General features: G+C 38.0%; 1 protein-coding gene across 1 annotated transcript in view; it reads left to right on the top strand.

Annotated features, from left to right (window-relative positions):
* Positions 1-6578: 6578 nt before the first annotated feature.
* Positions 6579-18681, top strand: part of LOC124159169 (nuclear hormone receptor FTZ-F1) — a 486808-nt gene continuing 474705 nt past the window's right edge. The window contains exon 1 of the mRNA XM_046534791.1: positions 6579-6886. Within this exon, the coding sequence (XP_046390747.1) occupies positions 6772-6886 (115 nt within the window). The 5' untranslated portion in view covers positions 6579-6771. The remainder of the gene's footprint in view (positions 6887-18681) is intronic.

The following is an 18681-nucleotide window of genomic DNA, read 5'->3' as shown; positions in this document are numbered from 1 at the left end:
CAGAATGAAATTGGTTAGAATGGCGCGCACAGGCGCGAACTCAAATATAATAGCATGTTGATATGTCACATGTAATACTTATCGGATAAGCCCAATCTCGAAAAGGAAGAAAATTAATGAAATATATAATTTTCCTTACATACACCTCTCCAAAATACACCCAGCCATCAATACGGATGAAATGTAATTTGACTATGTTTGACATGCAAGGCCATAAAATAATTTAAAAAATTCATTTTCTTGCAAATAATTCTGCTAATCACGTATTTGAAATGGATTAAAAAATTAATTCAATAAATTATAGACCCATAATTGGAATTCAAATAATTACGCTGGTCATTTATTAGCGGATTGCAGACGTCACTTTCGGCGGGTTTTAATGAACTTAACAAATGCATATCTATGTTGTATGTTTTTTTGTGATTGTCTGAGATGTACCGTGAAATAAGTGAATTGAAATTTATCTTATTTGCCGCACATCGTCGAATAAAGGAGGCTTTGAGGAAGGGAATGAGTGCTCAAGAAGAGAAGAGGTGATGCCATTTCTCCGAGTCGAAAACACTACGATGAAGAAATTTGGAGACAAAGTTGACACATGGTCTTCCATGGTTGACATCTCGCAGGTTTCAGGATTGAGCTCCAGCGGTCGCTCAAAAGTAACTATAACCAGCTATAACTAACTATAAATGAGAGCTTAACTAAAAGTAAGAAATTAGAACGGGCGATTGTATGACAGTGGGCGTTGGTGGCTTCGCGATGGATTTATAAGAAATTTCGGTCATTTTCGGTTTCGGATGGCAGTTATGCTAAACAGAGGAAAAGAGTAGTTAACCCGGCAATGCTGGGGATATGAAGTGCTACGCTTATTTTGAAGGGATGAGCGCTAAATACATCGATCGGTAGTTGGCGTCACGAAGAGGGAGGTTGGCAGGGGGTGGAAATTCACCTCAACAGATTGATGAACATGGCTGATGTATATCTGTCCAAAGCTGCTGATTGGGCTTGACGCAATCTGCCAGGCTTTTAACTCGGGGATTATATTATCAATCCTAGCGACGCTCCTGACGTGTTGCTAATTTTCAGTGATCGAAGAGGAAAGTTCTGAAAACTTCCTTGGCGGCATAATTTGGATCCCAAGCAATGGCGCATCCAGGGTTGCACCCGACCTAGATAACTTGGACTGCAATCATTTTACAATTTCATTCATTACAGGCCAGCCCGCCGGTTATGTATGCTTGTTGCCCGACCTGGCAACCTCTGCCTCCCTCTTCTGGTAGAATTCAGTAAATCTCATGTTGTCATGGGCGTACCCAGCGGGGGCCTATGGGAGGGGGAGGAACTACCCCCCATAGGAACTGCCCCCCCCCCCATTGAAGCGAAAATAAATTTAGTTCAAAACAAAAGTTATGAACAAATTTTCCTTTTGAAGAAAAATGATATTAGAATAAAAATCATTATTTTTTCTAGAAAATAATTATAAAAACTAATAAATTGCTGTCATAATTTCCTTAAAATTTTGGTTTCATCAACCTTTTCTGTACAAAAAAGTTACAACTTGAACGACCACAGCTAGATTTGCCCCCCTTAGTACGGGTAGAACTTCTGGGTACGCCCATGCATATAGTGGTGATATCTCATTGTCAGTATAAGGATGCGAAAAATACTAAATTAGTTGTATGTTATTATTAAATTATAACAGCCATTGATTAATATATAAGGACGATTTACTTTCAGCGTGCAAACCAGTTAATTAATAAATTACTGGTCCTCGAATTTGCGATAAGTCTTTTCACGATGATCCGTCCATAAATTACGTAGAGCTATCCATGCCTGTGCCTCGATGACCATTTCCTCAATATCGATGGCTAAGTTCTAAAAGCACGCATTTCAAAAATAGCAACTTTTCAGGAGAGCAAAAAAACGACATTTTTATTGTTTATAATTTTAATTGAAATTAAAAACCAAAAATACATAAAACTGAAAAAGAAGCATGCATTTGCAAACAAATAGTTGTTTTTTACCTGAATTTTATTTTTTATTAACAGTATTAGCACTATTAACTCACAACCAGACCGGCCAACTTTTGAGATACGTGTTGTTAGAAATTAGCCATCGATTAGCAGGTATGCTTTAGGCGGCGACAATGAGTAACTTTGCCTCGGTGGTGGATTCAGGGAATTCCAAAGGGCTACTCCACCCTCGTCTCACCCGCAAGAGGAAAAATGTATAATATCTAAAAACTTGCAACCAACCCCTCCCACCTTCCGATAGCCTAGCATTTCACTGGACAGTCTCCTCCCGAGAGACAAACTCGGATACGCCGCCACGTTTCGACCCAACACCCAAGTTCGTCCAGTAAAATTGTCTACCTTTCACGATAGGTATATATCCAGCTATGCAGTGGCGTAACCAGGAATTTCGTTCGGGGTCCGGGGCAAAATTTTGAAAAAAAGGGTAATAAATGAAGGATTTTAAATTAATTATTAATATTATTCATAATCTAAAAAGAAACTTCATTTTTCAAAGAACTATTTTGTGAATTAATGATTTTTCAATATTTTGTTTTCTTTTATGATGAAGCAAAGCAATTGTGTATTTATGTATCGGGGGGTGCAGACCCGCGGACCCTCCTTCTCGCTACTCCACCACCGCCATGGTCATTGGCTCTGATCCCCCTCCCCCGATAATCCTGGCTACTGCCCTGCCCTGATACTAGAAATGAATTATATCGACAAATATTTAGGAGGTATTGAGTAGCCCCCGCTCGGTTCGGTAGAATGGTATATCATGTAGTAGATATTTCTCGCCTCTAATTCCCTCCCAAAACTGTATCAGAAAATATTTTGGTGGGCGGGGGTGAGGTTCATTTAGAGAATGGGTACCTGTCGGGGGGGGATCGTTTGGAGCAGGAGCAGGGGTGCAGTCAGGAATTAAGGCTTGTGGGTATTTAGGCGCAACTAATACTGGGGGTCTGGAGAGTATGGAATACCCAACAGGGTAATCAAGAGATGCGGGGGTTCTCCCCCGGATTTTTTTTAGATAAATGGTTCAAAATTGTGAGTTTTACGGCTTTCTGAGGGATATTTTATTAATCCTCATCGGAGCCAATGACCATGGCGGCGATGGCGTAGCGAGAAGGAGGGTCAGGGGGTCTGCACCTTCCGAAACATAAATACACAATTGCTTTGTTGTAAGAAAGGAGATAAAACTCTCTGAAGAGGTTAGCGGGTGGCTAAGGTTTAGGAAGTAACCAATTATGAGGTAGGAGAAAATAATGGATTTTCATTCTAGTGAAAGTTGGAATATTTTAGTGAGTGAAAGTGATGTATCTTTAAAGAACTATATGTAAATTTGAGCGAATGCGTATAATTTACCGGGAGACGATGAACCTTGACGCATCCGTAAAACTTCTCTGTTCATTTTGTCATTCTGCATTACCTGAATGGTATGGTAGTTATGCGTATGTTATGATATTTTTAATATATATGGACTATTAGGTTTTTTGGTCCAAGAGGGAAAGCCGGGGGAGGAAGAATGGAGGAAACCCTTCGGCTCTTCACTTAAGGAGCCGAGGGAATCACGGCTTAACTTCCCACCCAGCGGACGGAGTGATAAACTTGAGTCCTCGAAGAAGACTTGAGGCAAAGACGGTGAAGTCTCTGAAAACCTCTGCCCCCTCCGAGATTTGAACCCGGACGAATACGTTGGAAGCTCTCCATCTCTAAGCCCTCACGAACATATTACCTCTTTCTCCATTTCCTGATAATTTTTTCCTGTTTTACTTGCCTCCATCACTCTATGCCTCAATGTATATTGCTGTTTTTTCTTCTCCACCTTCTTGGCCGTCCTTTCGTCATTACTGGATACTGGTACTGCTAATAAGTCTCTTCATGTAATTCACTTAATGGAGACATCGGGGGTCTTGCCTTCCTCGCAGCGCTTTCCAATACCCCCTTTAGACCTAATGCTTGATTTATATAATCAGCAGGGGTGCCGACTTACAAAAAATATTGGGGGGGCCCAAACCGGGTATCTTGCCCCATGAAATTTTTTAAGTAGTGAGTTTTTAGTTTTTTAAAGTATTTTAGAAGTCATATGATTAATATTAGAACCCTGATAACTCGAATCTCGATATCTGGACACTCCCGGAAAAATCGGCAAGCTTGACACATTTTTTCGTCTCACCCATAACCAATTTTTTAGGGGGCTCGGCCCCCCTCAGGCCCCATATAGCGCCACTGATAATCAATTCAAATAAAATTATTTCCGACCAAAACCGCACTGAGGACATAATATTTCTGAAGGAATGTATCCTGAAAATTATCTGATCGAAGACATGCATTTCAGTCTTTTTGCATGGGCAGCAAATAACCTACATTTTAACGCCTAAGATATTCATAATTAGATCATCAATTGGGAAGCATTTTAATTTCCCACTTTTAATGAAAGTAAATAGTAGCCAGGGTTTAATTTAGGGTAATTTAAGCTAGCTTTTGCTTTTATTGCGTAATCTGATTTTCTACAAAGCGATTTCGAAGTTGCGGATGGTAACCATGCATGATCGTAGCCAGAATGTTGCAGAATTTAAATAATTTTCCTCCCAGCGGGAGAGACGTTTGACCGGAGTAGTGGAGGAGCTGGGCGGATCTCTCTTCTGTGACTATCATTTACTTGTTAGCAAGGATATTCCGGCAGATATTCACAATGCATCATCAATATTCATTTTAGGGGCTGCTGTTTCCTCCTTCCATCCCTTGGCTATGCCATATAGGTACCTACTTATATTGAAAATTTGAACTTTGCCAACATTTATAGCAACCGGTGGTGTAGGTATATATTGGCATTTCGAGAGCTTCGACCAACTTAGACTATACTAACGGTTAAAAAAATCGGCCGATTTTCCTTTGAGGAGTGTTAAAAATCTCCCAAGAAATTTCTACTCGATCGCATGCGAAATGTTTTCGTTAGTTGTTTAGACACGAGTATATTTAGCGTTCCAATTACAGTTTCTGTCGCGTGTTCCTGGCTAACTGGATTCTCAAATACAAACAGCATAAGTTCCAACCGTTCAAATGGGAAGTGGATATTACCATTAAACTGGCTATTTTAAATAAATAATTCTACATTACTTGCACTATGTCGCTTATTAAATAAGTATTTTTGATCACGAAATGCATGATACTCTCATCATTGTTAAAAAAATAAATGTAAAGTAAAATGTAATGCGAAAAATTACCCTAATGCTCTTTGAATTAATAATTTTAACTCAATTTAAATTTTTATCACGGTAACTTTTAAATTTAATGAAGTTGACGTTTCGAGTAGCATTAATAATATTTGTAGCGCTAAGTTTCTGATCTAATTTGTAACTTTAGCTAATGATTTAGAGACCGCATCACAGACGCTAATTCCTCAAACTATCCTAAATGGATGACCGTTTTAACAGATCAAGATATTAAAAACTACGTTCGGGTTTTATTACGTTCATTACCCTACGTTCGGGTTAATGTATGATTTTTCTAATATATTTTCCCGGATTAGTATCATGTGCAAGCAAATATATCCAATTATTTTTTAATATCCTGAGTGGAATTAGAGCAGGCTCTGTTGTCTTCTATGAAAATCTCTCCGTCGCTCCTGTCATTGACGTTGAGGTGGTTTTTCTTTGTTAAATCTCATTCTGTTATTCGAAATTACTATAGTAATTATTGAGACCAAACCTCGAGTAATGAGCCAAAGACGTCCTTGGGTGATTGAGAAACTCATTCTTTCGCACAAATGAAAGTCCCGGAATCTTACAGCATCGACACGGATATCATGATCGAATGACTTAGAATTACTAAAAATTGCATTTTTTAACTTTTTATTCAATGCCATTGCAAATAGGCGAAGACCATGTGCTTTTACTACATCAGGGCTTTCCTTTTCATAGCAGGGTCCACACTACTCAAAAATTCATGCATAGAAAATGAAACTGGCCATGATGTTTGAGAGCGAAAGTGCCAGCGTGAACATAAATCTATTCAAACCACCTCCAGTGGACCCAGATTCGTCTCGAGCCGACTCGCGAGTCGTCGCCGCAACCTCCTGCCACCTACAGTGGATTTGAGGAAATATTACTTATCGGTATGGCTTCAGCTAATCTTCATTTCGTGCGCCAGATGTCACTTAACCCCCAAGGTCGAATTCTGAAGTCATAAGGAATGAAATTGAAAGGAAAATGATTGAAATTACAGTGATTCTCATTTTATCTTTTTAGATTTTCATTCTCATTTGAATAAAAATAATCCTAATATTCAGGAAAAATGTTATTACGGGAGAAATAATGGATCTAATTGTGTATATTGACTTGATTTTCGGCAACCTACTTTTTACTGACGTTAGCTTTCTGTTTCTCTTTCGAGCAGACTATTACTCAATAAATTGGGTCTTTTCACTAGTATCTATAAAAATATGACTTTACTACAATATAAATTAATAATGTATTTTTAAAGGCGTTATTAGGTTGTTTGTGACCATGAAACGTAATTAGTACTAGTCGAGTTTTGTCTCATGAATTATGACTAGTCTCTCAATTGACTAAATAGTCGTGTCTGAATGTAAAGTGTGAGTGAAGTGGCCTAGAGACCTACATATTCCATCCATTCGATTTTTTTACCGCGTAACGAAGAAGATTTTTGTGAAACCTTGGCACCGAAGAGAAGTTCAGGGCTTTCTGAAGCTCTGGGTCCACAGAGCTGTTTGCAACAGTCGTGGACATTGGATAAAATCATGCATGAGGAGACTACAAGTAGGAGCGTTCCCAGCTCAGCTGCCGCTTCTACTACACAACCCACGGACCCGAATTCGGCGGAGCTGCAAATTTCTTATTCTTCAAGCTCTTCAGGTAATGACAGATTTTGTTTGTACGATGACGGAATGCAATCATCGCCTTTGAATTTCGCAGTTTGCTGAATGTTATTGGCAGTAATGCCTTGCTAGTCGAAAAAATACCCAGCAAATGATGATCAAATAAAGATAAACAACAAACAATACGACATGGTTCTGTACCACAGTTTTAATATTTGTATGAGGGAAATTGTTACCGTTTATCCCCATTGTATGACACACTGGTTGTTATTAACCTTGCACGGCTGGTAACATACTGGATGTGATGGTTTTTGCTGATCAGCATAATTACATAATTTTCCATGAGTGAATTTGAACTGCCCTCCTATGAACCGTGACAGGTGTTTTTGTGAATAGATTGAGGTTGTCGGGCCCCTTCCTATTCGTCTATTATGCGAAGGAATTCAGCCATGGTCGAAACCCATGGAATTCCACCTGTTGTGTTTTGAGTGTCGGTTGAATGCTCATCGGAAAGTATGCCATAGATTTTTTTAAGGTTACGGTGGGTGACGAATCTAAAGGATAATATTTTCATTACCATTCATTTTAGTACAGAGACAAGCAAAAGCCTTGTCGTTGGGCGCCTGATTATGGCGTATTTCGTTTTCGTCACTTATTGCAGGGGAAATAAGTTTTTTTTGATTCACTGGAATTGTGCCGCTGTGTAGGTCGAAAGCGAATCCAAAGTTATTATTTGGTCGAGAAGCCAAGTATGACGGCAGTTTGAATGACATAATAAGACGCCAGTGAAATTTTTCACTCTCTCTTTCACATCTTGCCCTCTTTCTCGATTCCGAGCTCTTGCTCGTTTCTGGGTCGTGCGAAACGGCATTGCGTAGCTCGGGCTGGATGTTGGCGTAGGTTATGCGGACAAACGGAAGAACTGACGATGATATTCTTCAGTCTCGGCTTGGAATATTACGCTTGCTATTTATTTCTTAGAGAAACTCACTACTTGGTCATTGGACTAATACAAGGCCGAAGTATTTGCAAAGGTTTAGGAAATCTCGTTGCTCTTGAAAAACATTCTGTGAGTGTTCATTATTTGGGAAAATTCTCTGCCGGAAAATGTTCTTAAGTTTATTATAAATATTATTACGAAAAGTATTTATTAAAGTTTATAATTTTCATTTTCAATCGCCATTTTTTTTTAAATTTTTGAACGGAATGATAAGATGAAGTTGGCGTATGGATGTGTAAGTATGCGGTATTTTTACTAGTATTTCTTTTTTGATTCTGTCATCGAATATTAGCATTACTTTTGTTTTTCCCTATTTACCGAAAATTTAAATATGCCTTCGCCAGTTAATTTTTATAATTTTGTTATTTTTAAGCATAATATATGGCTGTGCTTATTTCTAAAAAAAATGAATGTACTTACTTGCCGATTTTTTTTTAGACAAGGCACTATAAGGTCTCGCCTGTCATAACTGCACACCATGATTAGTTTAAATTGTGCTTTTCCGGTCTTATAAAAAGGGCGTTTACAGATTTTTGTTTGGCTTTTGGCAAACATTTCCTGGCCCTCGCCAATTCCTTTATTATTTCGTTTCCTTTATTTTACGACTTTGATAAGTACTCCCAACTTTCATTTATCTAAAACATAATAACTCTATGATTCTCAAGGCCAAAGGTAGGATTGTATGTTATTGGCGCATAACATAATTATCCTTTTTTTCTTTTTACTGAAGTCGTGGGAAATTTTTTTCACTAAACTCACAATTTTGAATACTCATGAAATAAGTCATCCGGTTATAGTTTTTTATAATTAATATACTGTTATTATTTCTTCAATTGCGGATACTATAAATAAATAATTAATCTGACTTTTAATCACTGTTAAATAATAAAATTAAAACCAATATGCTTGGCAATTTTAGTGGATTATTTCGAAAATTAAACCAACTGTTATATGATGCATAAATTTAGGTGTGGATTCCATATTTGGAGGGGAAATAATAGGTTAACGTAATTGCGCTAAAATATTTGAAATGCTTTGTCAAGTCGTCTATATAGTGTAGTGCATCATACTCAATATCTTGGTGTTCATTTTAAAAGTATTTTCCACGCTTCGGTATTAATAAAGTTTGTTTACGAGGAGCATTAGAGCTATGAAAGTTAGTAGTTAATGAATGGAACGCATCACCATGCGCATTGATTTAAACTCCAGTACCGAAATAAGTGACAGTAGCATTTTTATATCGCTAAGGTTACGTTAACTTTTACCTGTTCAGCGAAAGCGGAATTTTTATGATGGATTGCACATGATGTAATTGCAGGTTATTAATTTTTGCCGCGTGATACTATTGCCTTCAGTTAAAGAGCGAGTGGAGTATGATTAAAATTCATTAGAATACCAAATTCTGGGCCCAATTGTCCATATGCTATCCTAAATAGGCTCCTAATTGCGTCAGTGGGACATTATAAAGTTCAAGATCGGGTGAAAAATATAAAGACTATTACATGTTTAATAAATGCCGTGGAAGCAATTGTTTAAAGGTATATCTTGATGCCAATTTTAGAAAAAAATCTTGCCTGTCGCAGCCGGGACGTACGAAAGACCCACGAAATCGAGTACCTATGGTTGAGCATTATTTATTGACTTATTATTTGCAAAGCACAGAACGGTCATATATTGGTTGTAAATAATGTAATACCAGAAATAATTTTGTCTAAGTTGTTCAATTGTTGCGTTTGGTCTAAAACGGGGGTTCCCAGACTCCTGTTAAAATGGAAACCTTCCCAGCCCCCCTTCTCAGTATATGTGGTGGGCTTGTGAAAAAACAAGTATTATTTTTAGTATCACAAAGTACAATATTATCGCTTTCAATTTAAAGAAGTACTCTCAATACTCTTTAGAGAAATACATCGACAAAAAGTATATAAGATTATATTTTAGCTGTAAAAAATCATGTTTTGTACCTGTAAATTATTAAGACTTGTGAACATCAAGGTTGATTTTTCCAATCTACAAAATAATATTAGTGAAAGAATTGTATAGATTTTATGTACGTGGAGATATTTAATTTTAACCGACCTCGCGCATACCCGCCCTGAGTGAGGTAGGGGGCACACCCACCAGTTTGGGAACCCCTGGTGTAAAAGAAAAGTAACTATTTTACTCGTTGGACTCGTGTCAGAATGGTATACCTTACGCTATAAGCAAAACATTTTTTAAATGCTCGCTTAGTATCAGTTACATCTCGAACTAGCTGTGCTGTATTATCAGGAAAAAATTAAAATTAATACATTTTACTCACTGCATGCTAAGTGTCAAAAGTGTGCGGAAATAAGTAGGAGTCAAAACCATATGGGCAACGTTCTTCTGTACTTCATTTACTAACAGAATACCTCTCCTTGGTGTACGTCACTTCTTATGACTACTTACTGACTGACGTCCGCTAATTTCAATATTCCGTAACGACATAAAGCGAATGCATATACGTTATTTATATCCTTTTCTTTTTTATGGGCTCAATAGGCTTGACTGGTAAATTTCTGAATGCACGACGCAAGTAGTACATATTATAATTTCTTCATAAAAATCGTATGCCCTACCTTTACCTCCAGTAATTTTCTCTGCTTTTGAGTACAGTGATCGAGATGAAGTATTTGGGAAGATTTTTTTCATGCTATGTTGAACTATCTCAATAGCAGTTACTGTACATTTTATGTTAGTCACAGTATCTTTTGTGTCATTCCGTCCGTAGAGAAGGGAAAACCGTCTAAAGCGCGGCATGGAAAAAATATTCTTTTGTTCCCTTTTCAGCCGGCATCCTGTGTGCGTGTTCACAGATCACATACTAGTAGATGGCACTGAGCATGGGAGTCGGCGCACTCGGGTGGTACACCCTACACTTGCGCTGAAGTTTGGTCACTCAAATATCGTAGAGTTTTTTAGGGCATTTAATATGGTTAAACGAGGAGGAGAAGGAGGTGGTGTGGCTGAAAATTGTTTCTTTTCCCAGGACTTGGCCTGTCATAATTTAACCTCTTTCATGAAGGCAGTTTTCTACCCTCTCACAATACCTCATTTGTATACTTTAGATCCAAGAGCTTTCTGCCATATTTCATGAGAATGTGGAATTAATTACACATTCTTGTGAAATTCAGGATTAGATGCAAATGTGGGATTCTTGTAGCTCTTGAACGAGTTATCATAGGTTCAATTCCCGGGTGAAGTCTTCGGATACTCATAAATCCTCGTTGTGGGACCCCTGCCATAAATGTGTGAAATTTAAGCGCTTGTGGCTTATTAAAAAAAGCCAGTGGTGAGCTCTACCTTAACATACTCAAGCCAATCTTCGGGTTGAGTCACGGACACGACTGAGTGAAGTCAGATACCCACAATCATAACCTGTGTTTATTGCGTCTGTCTTCAGCAGTCTCAGCTTTTTTCCCGTTAGCGTTTTGTTATGCAACTCGCGTAAAATTTGTCTACCAATTAGAAAAACTGTTGTAGGTACAAGAATGTAGAAATTATATCACGAATTAGGTAGATATAATGGCTTACAATGGATTTTCGGCAAAAAGATGTCATTACTAATTACTAATTATTATACATATTACAAATATGAGGTACTGACATATTTTCCTTTCACATTCCACCTGTCTGTATTTTACCCCCATCTGCCGCATGCCACGGGATCGCGGTGGTGGTTACGAGTATATGTGAAGGGTGAGCCCATGTTTCTGCTCTTTTATGTGCACTATTATCTCACTCGCCGCCCGCTCCCGCGTGTTTTCGACGGGCGAGCATTGAGGAGAGGAGTCGAGCGTCACCAGCCGTAGATAACGGTTTTCTTGAATGATTTGAATTCGAGCGTGAAAGCTGAAGATGTTGTCGTTCGTTCGTTTTGTCTTCCTCCCCCTCTGTCGATCGCCTCCCCTCCTTCCTCCCGCCCCTCCCATTCCGCGGTATCGCATCTCCTCTCCCCTCACCCCAATACAGAGACGTAACCCTCTCATTGACTTCCCCTCGTATCTATCGCCTCTCAGACAGCACCCACGCCACATCCTTCCCTTCCTCCTTCCTCAGTACTCAAATCAAATTCTTCCTCACGCGCGCCATTTAGCGAGCGTATCGCCCGCGAGATAAAATAAGCTGCGCGATTCGTCAAAAACTGCTACGGGAGCAGAGACTGCGTTACCCATATGTTAAGCGAATTAGGCCGGGAGCGGCTAGAGACTCGGAGGCTGCGCGCTAGGCTTAGATTGCTTGAACAATTGAGAATAGATATCTTTAGGAGCGACACGGAGAACATCATCTTAGAGCCCCACAATATTTCCAGGTCCTACAGAAGCGATAAATTAAGAGGGATATTTGCCGAACCGATAGATATGAGAATTCGTTTTCCCCCCGAACTACAAAGGACTTTAATGAAACCTAGTCGTAATTTTGCTTGGGAATTTGTTTTTTTTTTATGTGTAGATGGCTGGTGTTTTAACACTCTCTGCCAAACGCCTTTTTGGGCGACTTGCGGGTAGATGTAGATGAAATATCGTAAGTAGCATACGCTGGCCGGATCAAAAACGCCGTCCAAATTTTGCTATTTTACGGAAGGATATTTGGTTAGCGGGGAAGAAGGGGGTGTTAGGGGTTGATGGATAGAATTAATGGGAGTAGGCATTGGTGTGAATTAAACGGGGAGTTTAATATGGGAGGGGAAACAGGCCGAGGTGATTCTCAAAATGCGTCGCGTTAAATGCTTTATTTTTACATCTTTAGTGGTCATGTAACCAGTCGCGTTTAATAGACGTAAAGCTTTTCGCTTTGTCTACTTTCTTCTGCAATCTTATCGCCGATACTCTTGCGCATCTCAGGGCTCTGTTTCTTCTAGATCTCTGCATATTTCATTGCAGCCTGTCAGTCTGTCTTGCCTCTCTGCCTGTCTAAGTTTCTTTGATTTTTATTTCCTTATCGGCGTCTCAATTCCAAAATCGGTTGCCTGGAATATCTGTATACCTACGTAGGAGAACTACTTTTTGACTAGCTGCGTTTTCGGTATCCATGAGCCAGTGAATTAAACCTTTGAACACTCCTTTTGCAATAGTTTTCATTACTTTCTCATCATTCTTAATTAATTCTACCTCATGGGTGGTTAAGGCCATATTTTGCCCTTTCCATTAGTTGTGGGCTTCATTTATCTTTCAGAGCGACAGTCCCCGGAAAGGTTTTTCTGTTGTCTTCGGAGAAAGACGTGAATGCATTCCCATTATCACGTGGGGACTGTCTCCCTATTGCCCATACAAGGGCACGATTTCCGTTCTTTCATTCTGAATTACCGATACCAAGCAATGGAAAATTTCAATTTTTCCATGTAACCAATTGGAGTCTTTAAGCAGCTTCATGTTCAGTTAAGCTTTTCTACAATCCAGATTATGTCGACAAAGGAAGCTTTCAATTCGCGTATTTTTTTAACTATTCGTGATCCTTTCTAGGTCACATCCTTCACACACCTATTTTACGAAATAACCTAGCTTTATATCATTATCCAAATCCGTCTAACTCGGGTAATGAAGCTCCCCGAATCCGAGAGATTTGGAGAATAATCGTGCAATATCAGAAAATTACTCTTTTAGCCACGTGAAGCAACGAAAGAATACCGAAGAAACCAAGCATCTATCCTCGCTGTGGCAGGAAGCGTGTTTCAAAAATCACTTAGTCATTCATCAGAATGTCTATCGTCGCTAAAAATGATAATTCGTAAAATTTATGATGTCTGCCGTCTGTTTCTCGCATTTTTCTTATCGTTAATGGGGTCATCGTCGATGTTTGAAGGTCTTCATGATGGACTGAAAATGGCAAAAAAGATAATCACAGCTCGTAAACCAGGAGAGAGATGAGCAGATGCCCCAAATCAACGGGTTTTATTATACATCTTCCAAATTAACGAAGAGACACGAGGACAATGTAATGGGTGATGATTATGGACGAGTTTGAATACGCTAAATAATACATTAAGATTGACGACTTATGCTTTGGCTATTTATTCTCTTACACTCATTAAGTTCCCATTATCACAATATGTAATCTAAACTTGATTATCTTCCGTTTTGCGATTCGACGATCGTCGAGTGCTTGGTGACCGCTCCGAAATAATTTTCGCTGTAGAATATATGAATATACATAATGAAGGCGAAATTGTAAATTTGGTCTAAAGAATTTCTGCTCTCTTGAATTTTGTTCTCTTATAATGAACGTTTTAAGGAGGATCAGAGGATAGGGTTTCATGCCGTGCTATTGATGAAGGAATTTTCTCTCCTTACCATTTTTATCTTGTGCTGTAGAATTACTAATAGTTGGTTGTTATGCTATTTTAAAATTTGAATTGTTGTTATCTAAGAGAATCAAGCGATTCGGAAAACCAAGTATAATTAGGCAACTGTAAATTGATTTATTTTTTAGGTATGAAATCGTTTCAGGCTTGACGTGGTGGAAATGCGATGTATATGTGAAAAAATATTAACCGCAAATGGTAATTTCACCACTTTAATATGTAACTGAATTACTGGCCAAGATTTCGACACTAGCACTCCTTGAAAATGACATGGTGTTTTGAAACCATGAGCTGTAGTAGAGTTGTATACTAAAGTGTGGAAATTGCCATTTGTTGTTTATATTTTATGATGGGTTATTTATTTTTTTAGAGCAAAGATGTGCTGGTCAGGGACTACCGATTAAGTTTTGATTGTCGATATCCGAGGAAGTATCGTATAAACCTGGATCTGTGTACGATAATGAGTAGGTATGTGCATCGTTGTTGGAGTTCTTTCTTTGGAGGCTATCAGTTTTCGTAGGCATAGCGTTGAGAACCGCTATGCCTTATAGGAATGAATGCCAGTCGTGAAGATATTCCATGCAGAAAATGGAAATAATAATTATAACGGCAATGTGCTTTCAGTACGCCCTGAATATTTTCGGTCGAATGCCTATCTTATAATCGATATTCGATGCCACGTGGATGCACTTTATTTTTTCCAATGGCCTCAATCTGTATTTTCATCACATTTTCGATTTCTTTCTATTAGAAGTATCTGTATTCTATCATAAATATCGTAATGGAGTTGCGATTGATCGCCGTTATATGATATAAAAAAAATGATTTTATCGTTCTTTTTGTCTGATTATTTTCGGTTTGATGTATGTAGGTGATGAAGCCCGCTTATACAACTTTTCCCTGATATTTGATTGAAATATATTTGAGGATATTGATAACTTTTTGTGATTGACTAGCATTTATGTACGTTGAGGCAGAATTGAGTGTGATTTACTTCGATTTTAATGGTTAAAATGAATTTTTAGTCTATTTTTTCACACCTCAGAAATATATTTCAAGCGTTAATGCCGCTGAGTCTTTTTTTCATAGAATTACTTCTTCTAGGATCGTTAATTGTTTAGGTTTCTTTTATCGATGTGATTATGACAAGGAACTTCTGGAAACTCGGGTATATCGTCCCGATGATTCGTTAATTAAAGAAGTGAGCATCCGTGAAATTTGTGTTAAAAATGACAAAATAGACTCATATTTTTGCTTTTGTTAATGTAAGACAAGATTGATACCTATCCTCCTATATGTAGGGTAAAGCTTTCGTTAGTTAAAAGTTTTAGTATGTATCTTTGAAATATTAGTCTGAAGTCGCACTCTGCAACTTGGTCATAGTGTGAAGGAGATTAGATTAGTGTCTTGGCTTTAGAAAGTTGGCGTAAGATGTAAGATAAGTGGTAAGATGGATGGAAATGGATGAGGAATGGTCAGAATTTGGAATGAATGTGATAATTGTTTCATGATTGGAGATGAGAGGAATATCTTATGAGAAGGAGTCATTATGAACAATCCTAAACTTTATGCATATGCAACTATAGATAGAGCTAGACAAATAATTGGTGGTTTACATATTTGCGGGATTTTCTCAATTATTAGATTCCGTATGGTGGAATACCTTTGATAGCTTTAGACAAATTTAGCTTGGAAGAATTTTGTTGTTTATATTATCGTATTCCTTTTCTTTATTAGGTGAAAATTACTGGAAGTACTTCGCGCTTTTCTTAAGTTTTGGCGTTACTTCGATGTGGGTCGAACTTGTGGCAATATGTCCCTTACGCCTTCATTGGCAATATTTACTCTTGAGTTTACTTGTCATGTAATGCTGAGAAAATTTATAAAAAATTGTCATCGGTAATACTACTATCATGTCTGCTAATGTAGAGTAGATAAAAATGGGCCGTTTTGGAGGGGATCTTTTAGTTATAGAGAATCTATAGGTTTAATGATAGCCAGATAGCCACGTGTGTTTTATTTTTTCTTGTTACTTGAAAATTTGATTTATTGTACCTTCACACTAGGGGCTTGGGACAATTTTTTACGGGAATGATTGATTTTCAATCATAAAACTACTCTGTGCTGGATATTTACTTTCTAATTTTATCGGTAAACATGTAGTTGAATGTACGCAATTGGTGCGGGAATCCCACGGCTTGATTTCTTACACTCCCTTCAGAAACATAGAAATAGTGAAATTAAGAATTGAAATCAACACTATTTAGCATCGTTGGTACGTCAATTAAATATTTTTTCCTTAAAACTTTTTATTTGTATTTTTTATCGAAGAAAGAGTGGACTAATGTACTGCGTAAGATTGAGGTAAAAATATTTTATGTCGTAATTTGAATCAGTATGATGAGGCTGTTAATTCATCACATTGAGCCAAAACAGTTATGGTTTTAGTTGAACTCTGTCTTGCCCCTATTGATCGTTTGAAATAGAATTGTGAATCCTGAGTCATTCGATGCTGACAGAGAATGTATTTAAATGCCGGGAACCATGAAAATCATTGAAGCATTGGCATAAAGCGATGGATTTTATGGATAACAAATTTTCCATTGGATGAATTGTCGTCCCTTGGCTCATCTTTTTTACCCCTTTCCAGTTTGCGGGGAAGCAGCGACGGGCCTATCTTTATATCGCTTAGATCGTTCGATTTTTCCCAATAAGGCGAAAGGAATCGGCGTTCTCGGCAAGTGCACCGGTAACCAAGGTTGGAGCGGCGCGTGCGATCGCGACACATCCCAGAGGCTAAACGCGACTGCGACTCATGGATGTCAATCCCGCTCGGGACGACCAGCGGAACTCCCTCCTCCTACCGTGTCGTCCTAACAGTCGCAGTTAAGTAGGTCGCGGATTGTCCGGCAAGGACGTGGGATTTATTCTACCACATCGTCGTCGCGTGTAATGCGTGATCCAGGTTCTATCGTCCTTTGATCGCTCGTTGCTCGCCTCAGGTACTAGATGGACACTTCTTGTCGATAGAGGTCCTCCATTTCTTCATTTATTTTACCAGAAGACTAGATATTAATGTGAGAATACCATTTATTGAGCCTATAATTAATATAAGCTCCGTTCAGGGCACCGAGGAAGAAAGAAACCGCACTGTCAGATCAACGTAAACAAGAATGAAGGAGCGTTTTTGAAGTTTCGAAAAATAGTATGTAATAACCAATTAACTAACAGCAACTGGTAATAGTACCTGTGTTGTAAATTTCTTGAAAACTTCTCGTCTAAATTTTACGGCGAATAGTTAGTAATAACAAAAAAAATATCGTGAACTGGTAGTAATATGTTGTGAATTTCTTGTCAGGTAGGAACTTTACAGGTGACAAGTCTTATTGTAATGAATGGTAATTTTGTGTAAGTCCGGAATATCTCGGAGGTTATTCTTTGCTGTAGAAATGAGCATGCGAAGCCTGTTAGACTTAAGTTTGTATTTAAAACAGCTTCTTTACGCTCAGGTCTGCTAGAAGAATATCACTCAGTCCTCTATTAAAATGGCACTTTCAATACTCCAGATTATTCAGTGTTATGATTTGATTTAGATTCGAAACTCTCCAAAAAGATTTAATTTCGCCTCTTGGTCTGGTTTGTAGACATAGTTTTTTGTGTGAAAATTATTTGTAACGAACTTTGGGAGATAATAACGTGGAGTAATCATTAATTAGTCAATTTACCCGTAAATAATAATTTCTGCATTCTAGCGTAGATTTTGAGAACTTCGTGTTTCGTCAACTTCAAGCGGAAATTATAAACTGACAATGAGGGAATTTTTACTGAAACTAATAAGAGCATTGCTTGGTTTTTTATCAGAAAATTAAAACAAGCTGGAGAAACTCATCAATGTTGATGAGTTTGAAATTTATTGATGTTATTAGTGCTGATATAACGTTAAGATAGGCATTATGGCGCATTATACAAAGTTACATAGCGTAAATATCTGTATTGTTCTACCTTCATCACATTTGTATTTTGCTTACTGCCCTGCTCGCTTCTATTTGTAATTGACGACTGAATGCATTATGAGTTAGACGAAAAATGTATTTAAAAAAGTTACTTTCGGAGTTAACCTCAGATTTAAAACTCATTTTAAATTATCACATTCCAACTATTTTATGCAAAAGTGTGTTAAGTGTCATGCATACCGGAATATGAAGAAGCGATGGGTTTCTTTTGTGTTTTTTTGTTCCTCTAGTCTGTGTCTTCATCAGTTTCCTTAGGAAAATTCTCGTCACATTTTATGTTTAGCTTCTATGTATTCAGAACTAGTTTACACCAGGAAAAGATGAACCGTCGAGGAAACGAGCAGCTTCTTACTTTATTCAAGGCGAATGACGTCACAGATTTAGTTAATAAAAATGAATCCGGTTGCTCTCGCGCAAAATATAATCTATCTTCTTTTTTTCATTAATCCTCGAGCAGTTTGACGTCAGTGTTTATTGATGACACGTGGCCTGAGAGCACT

This window comes from Ischnura elegans, chromosome 5, assembly GCF_921293095.1.
Source record: "Ischnura elegans chromosome 5, ioIscEleg1.1, whole genome shotgun sequence".
Lineage (NCBI taxonomy): Eukaryota > Metazoa > Arthropoda > Insecta > Odonata > Coenagrionidae > Ischnura > Ischnura elegans.
Note: the sequence above shows the minus strand (reverse complement) of the source record. Positions and strands in the feature narration are given on the sequence as shown.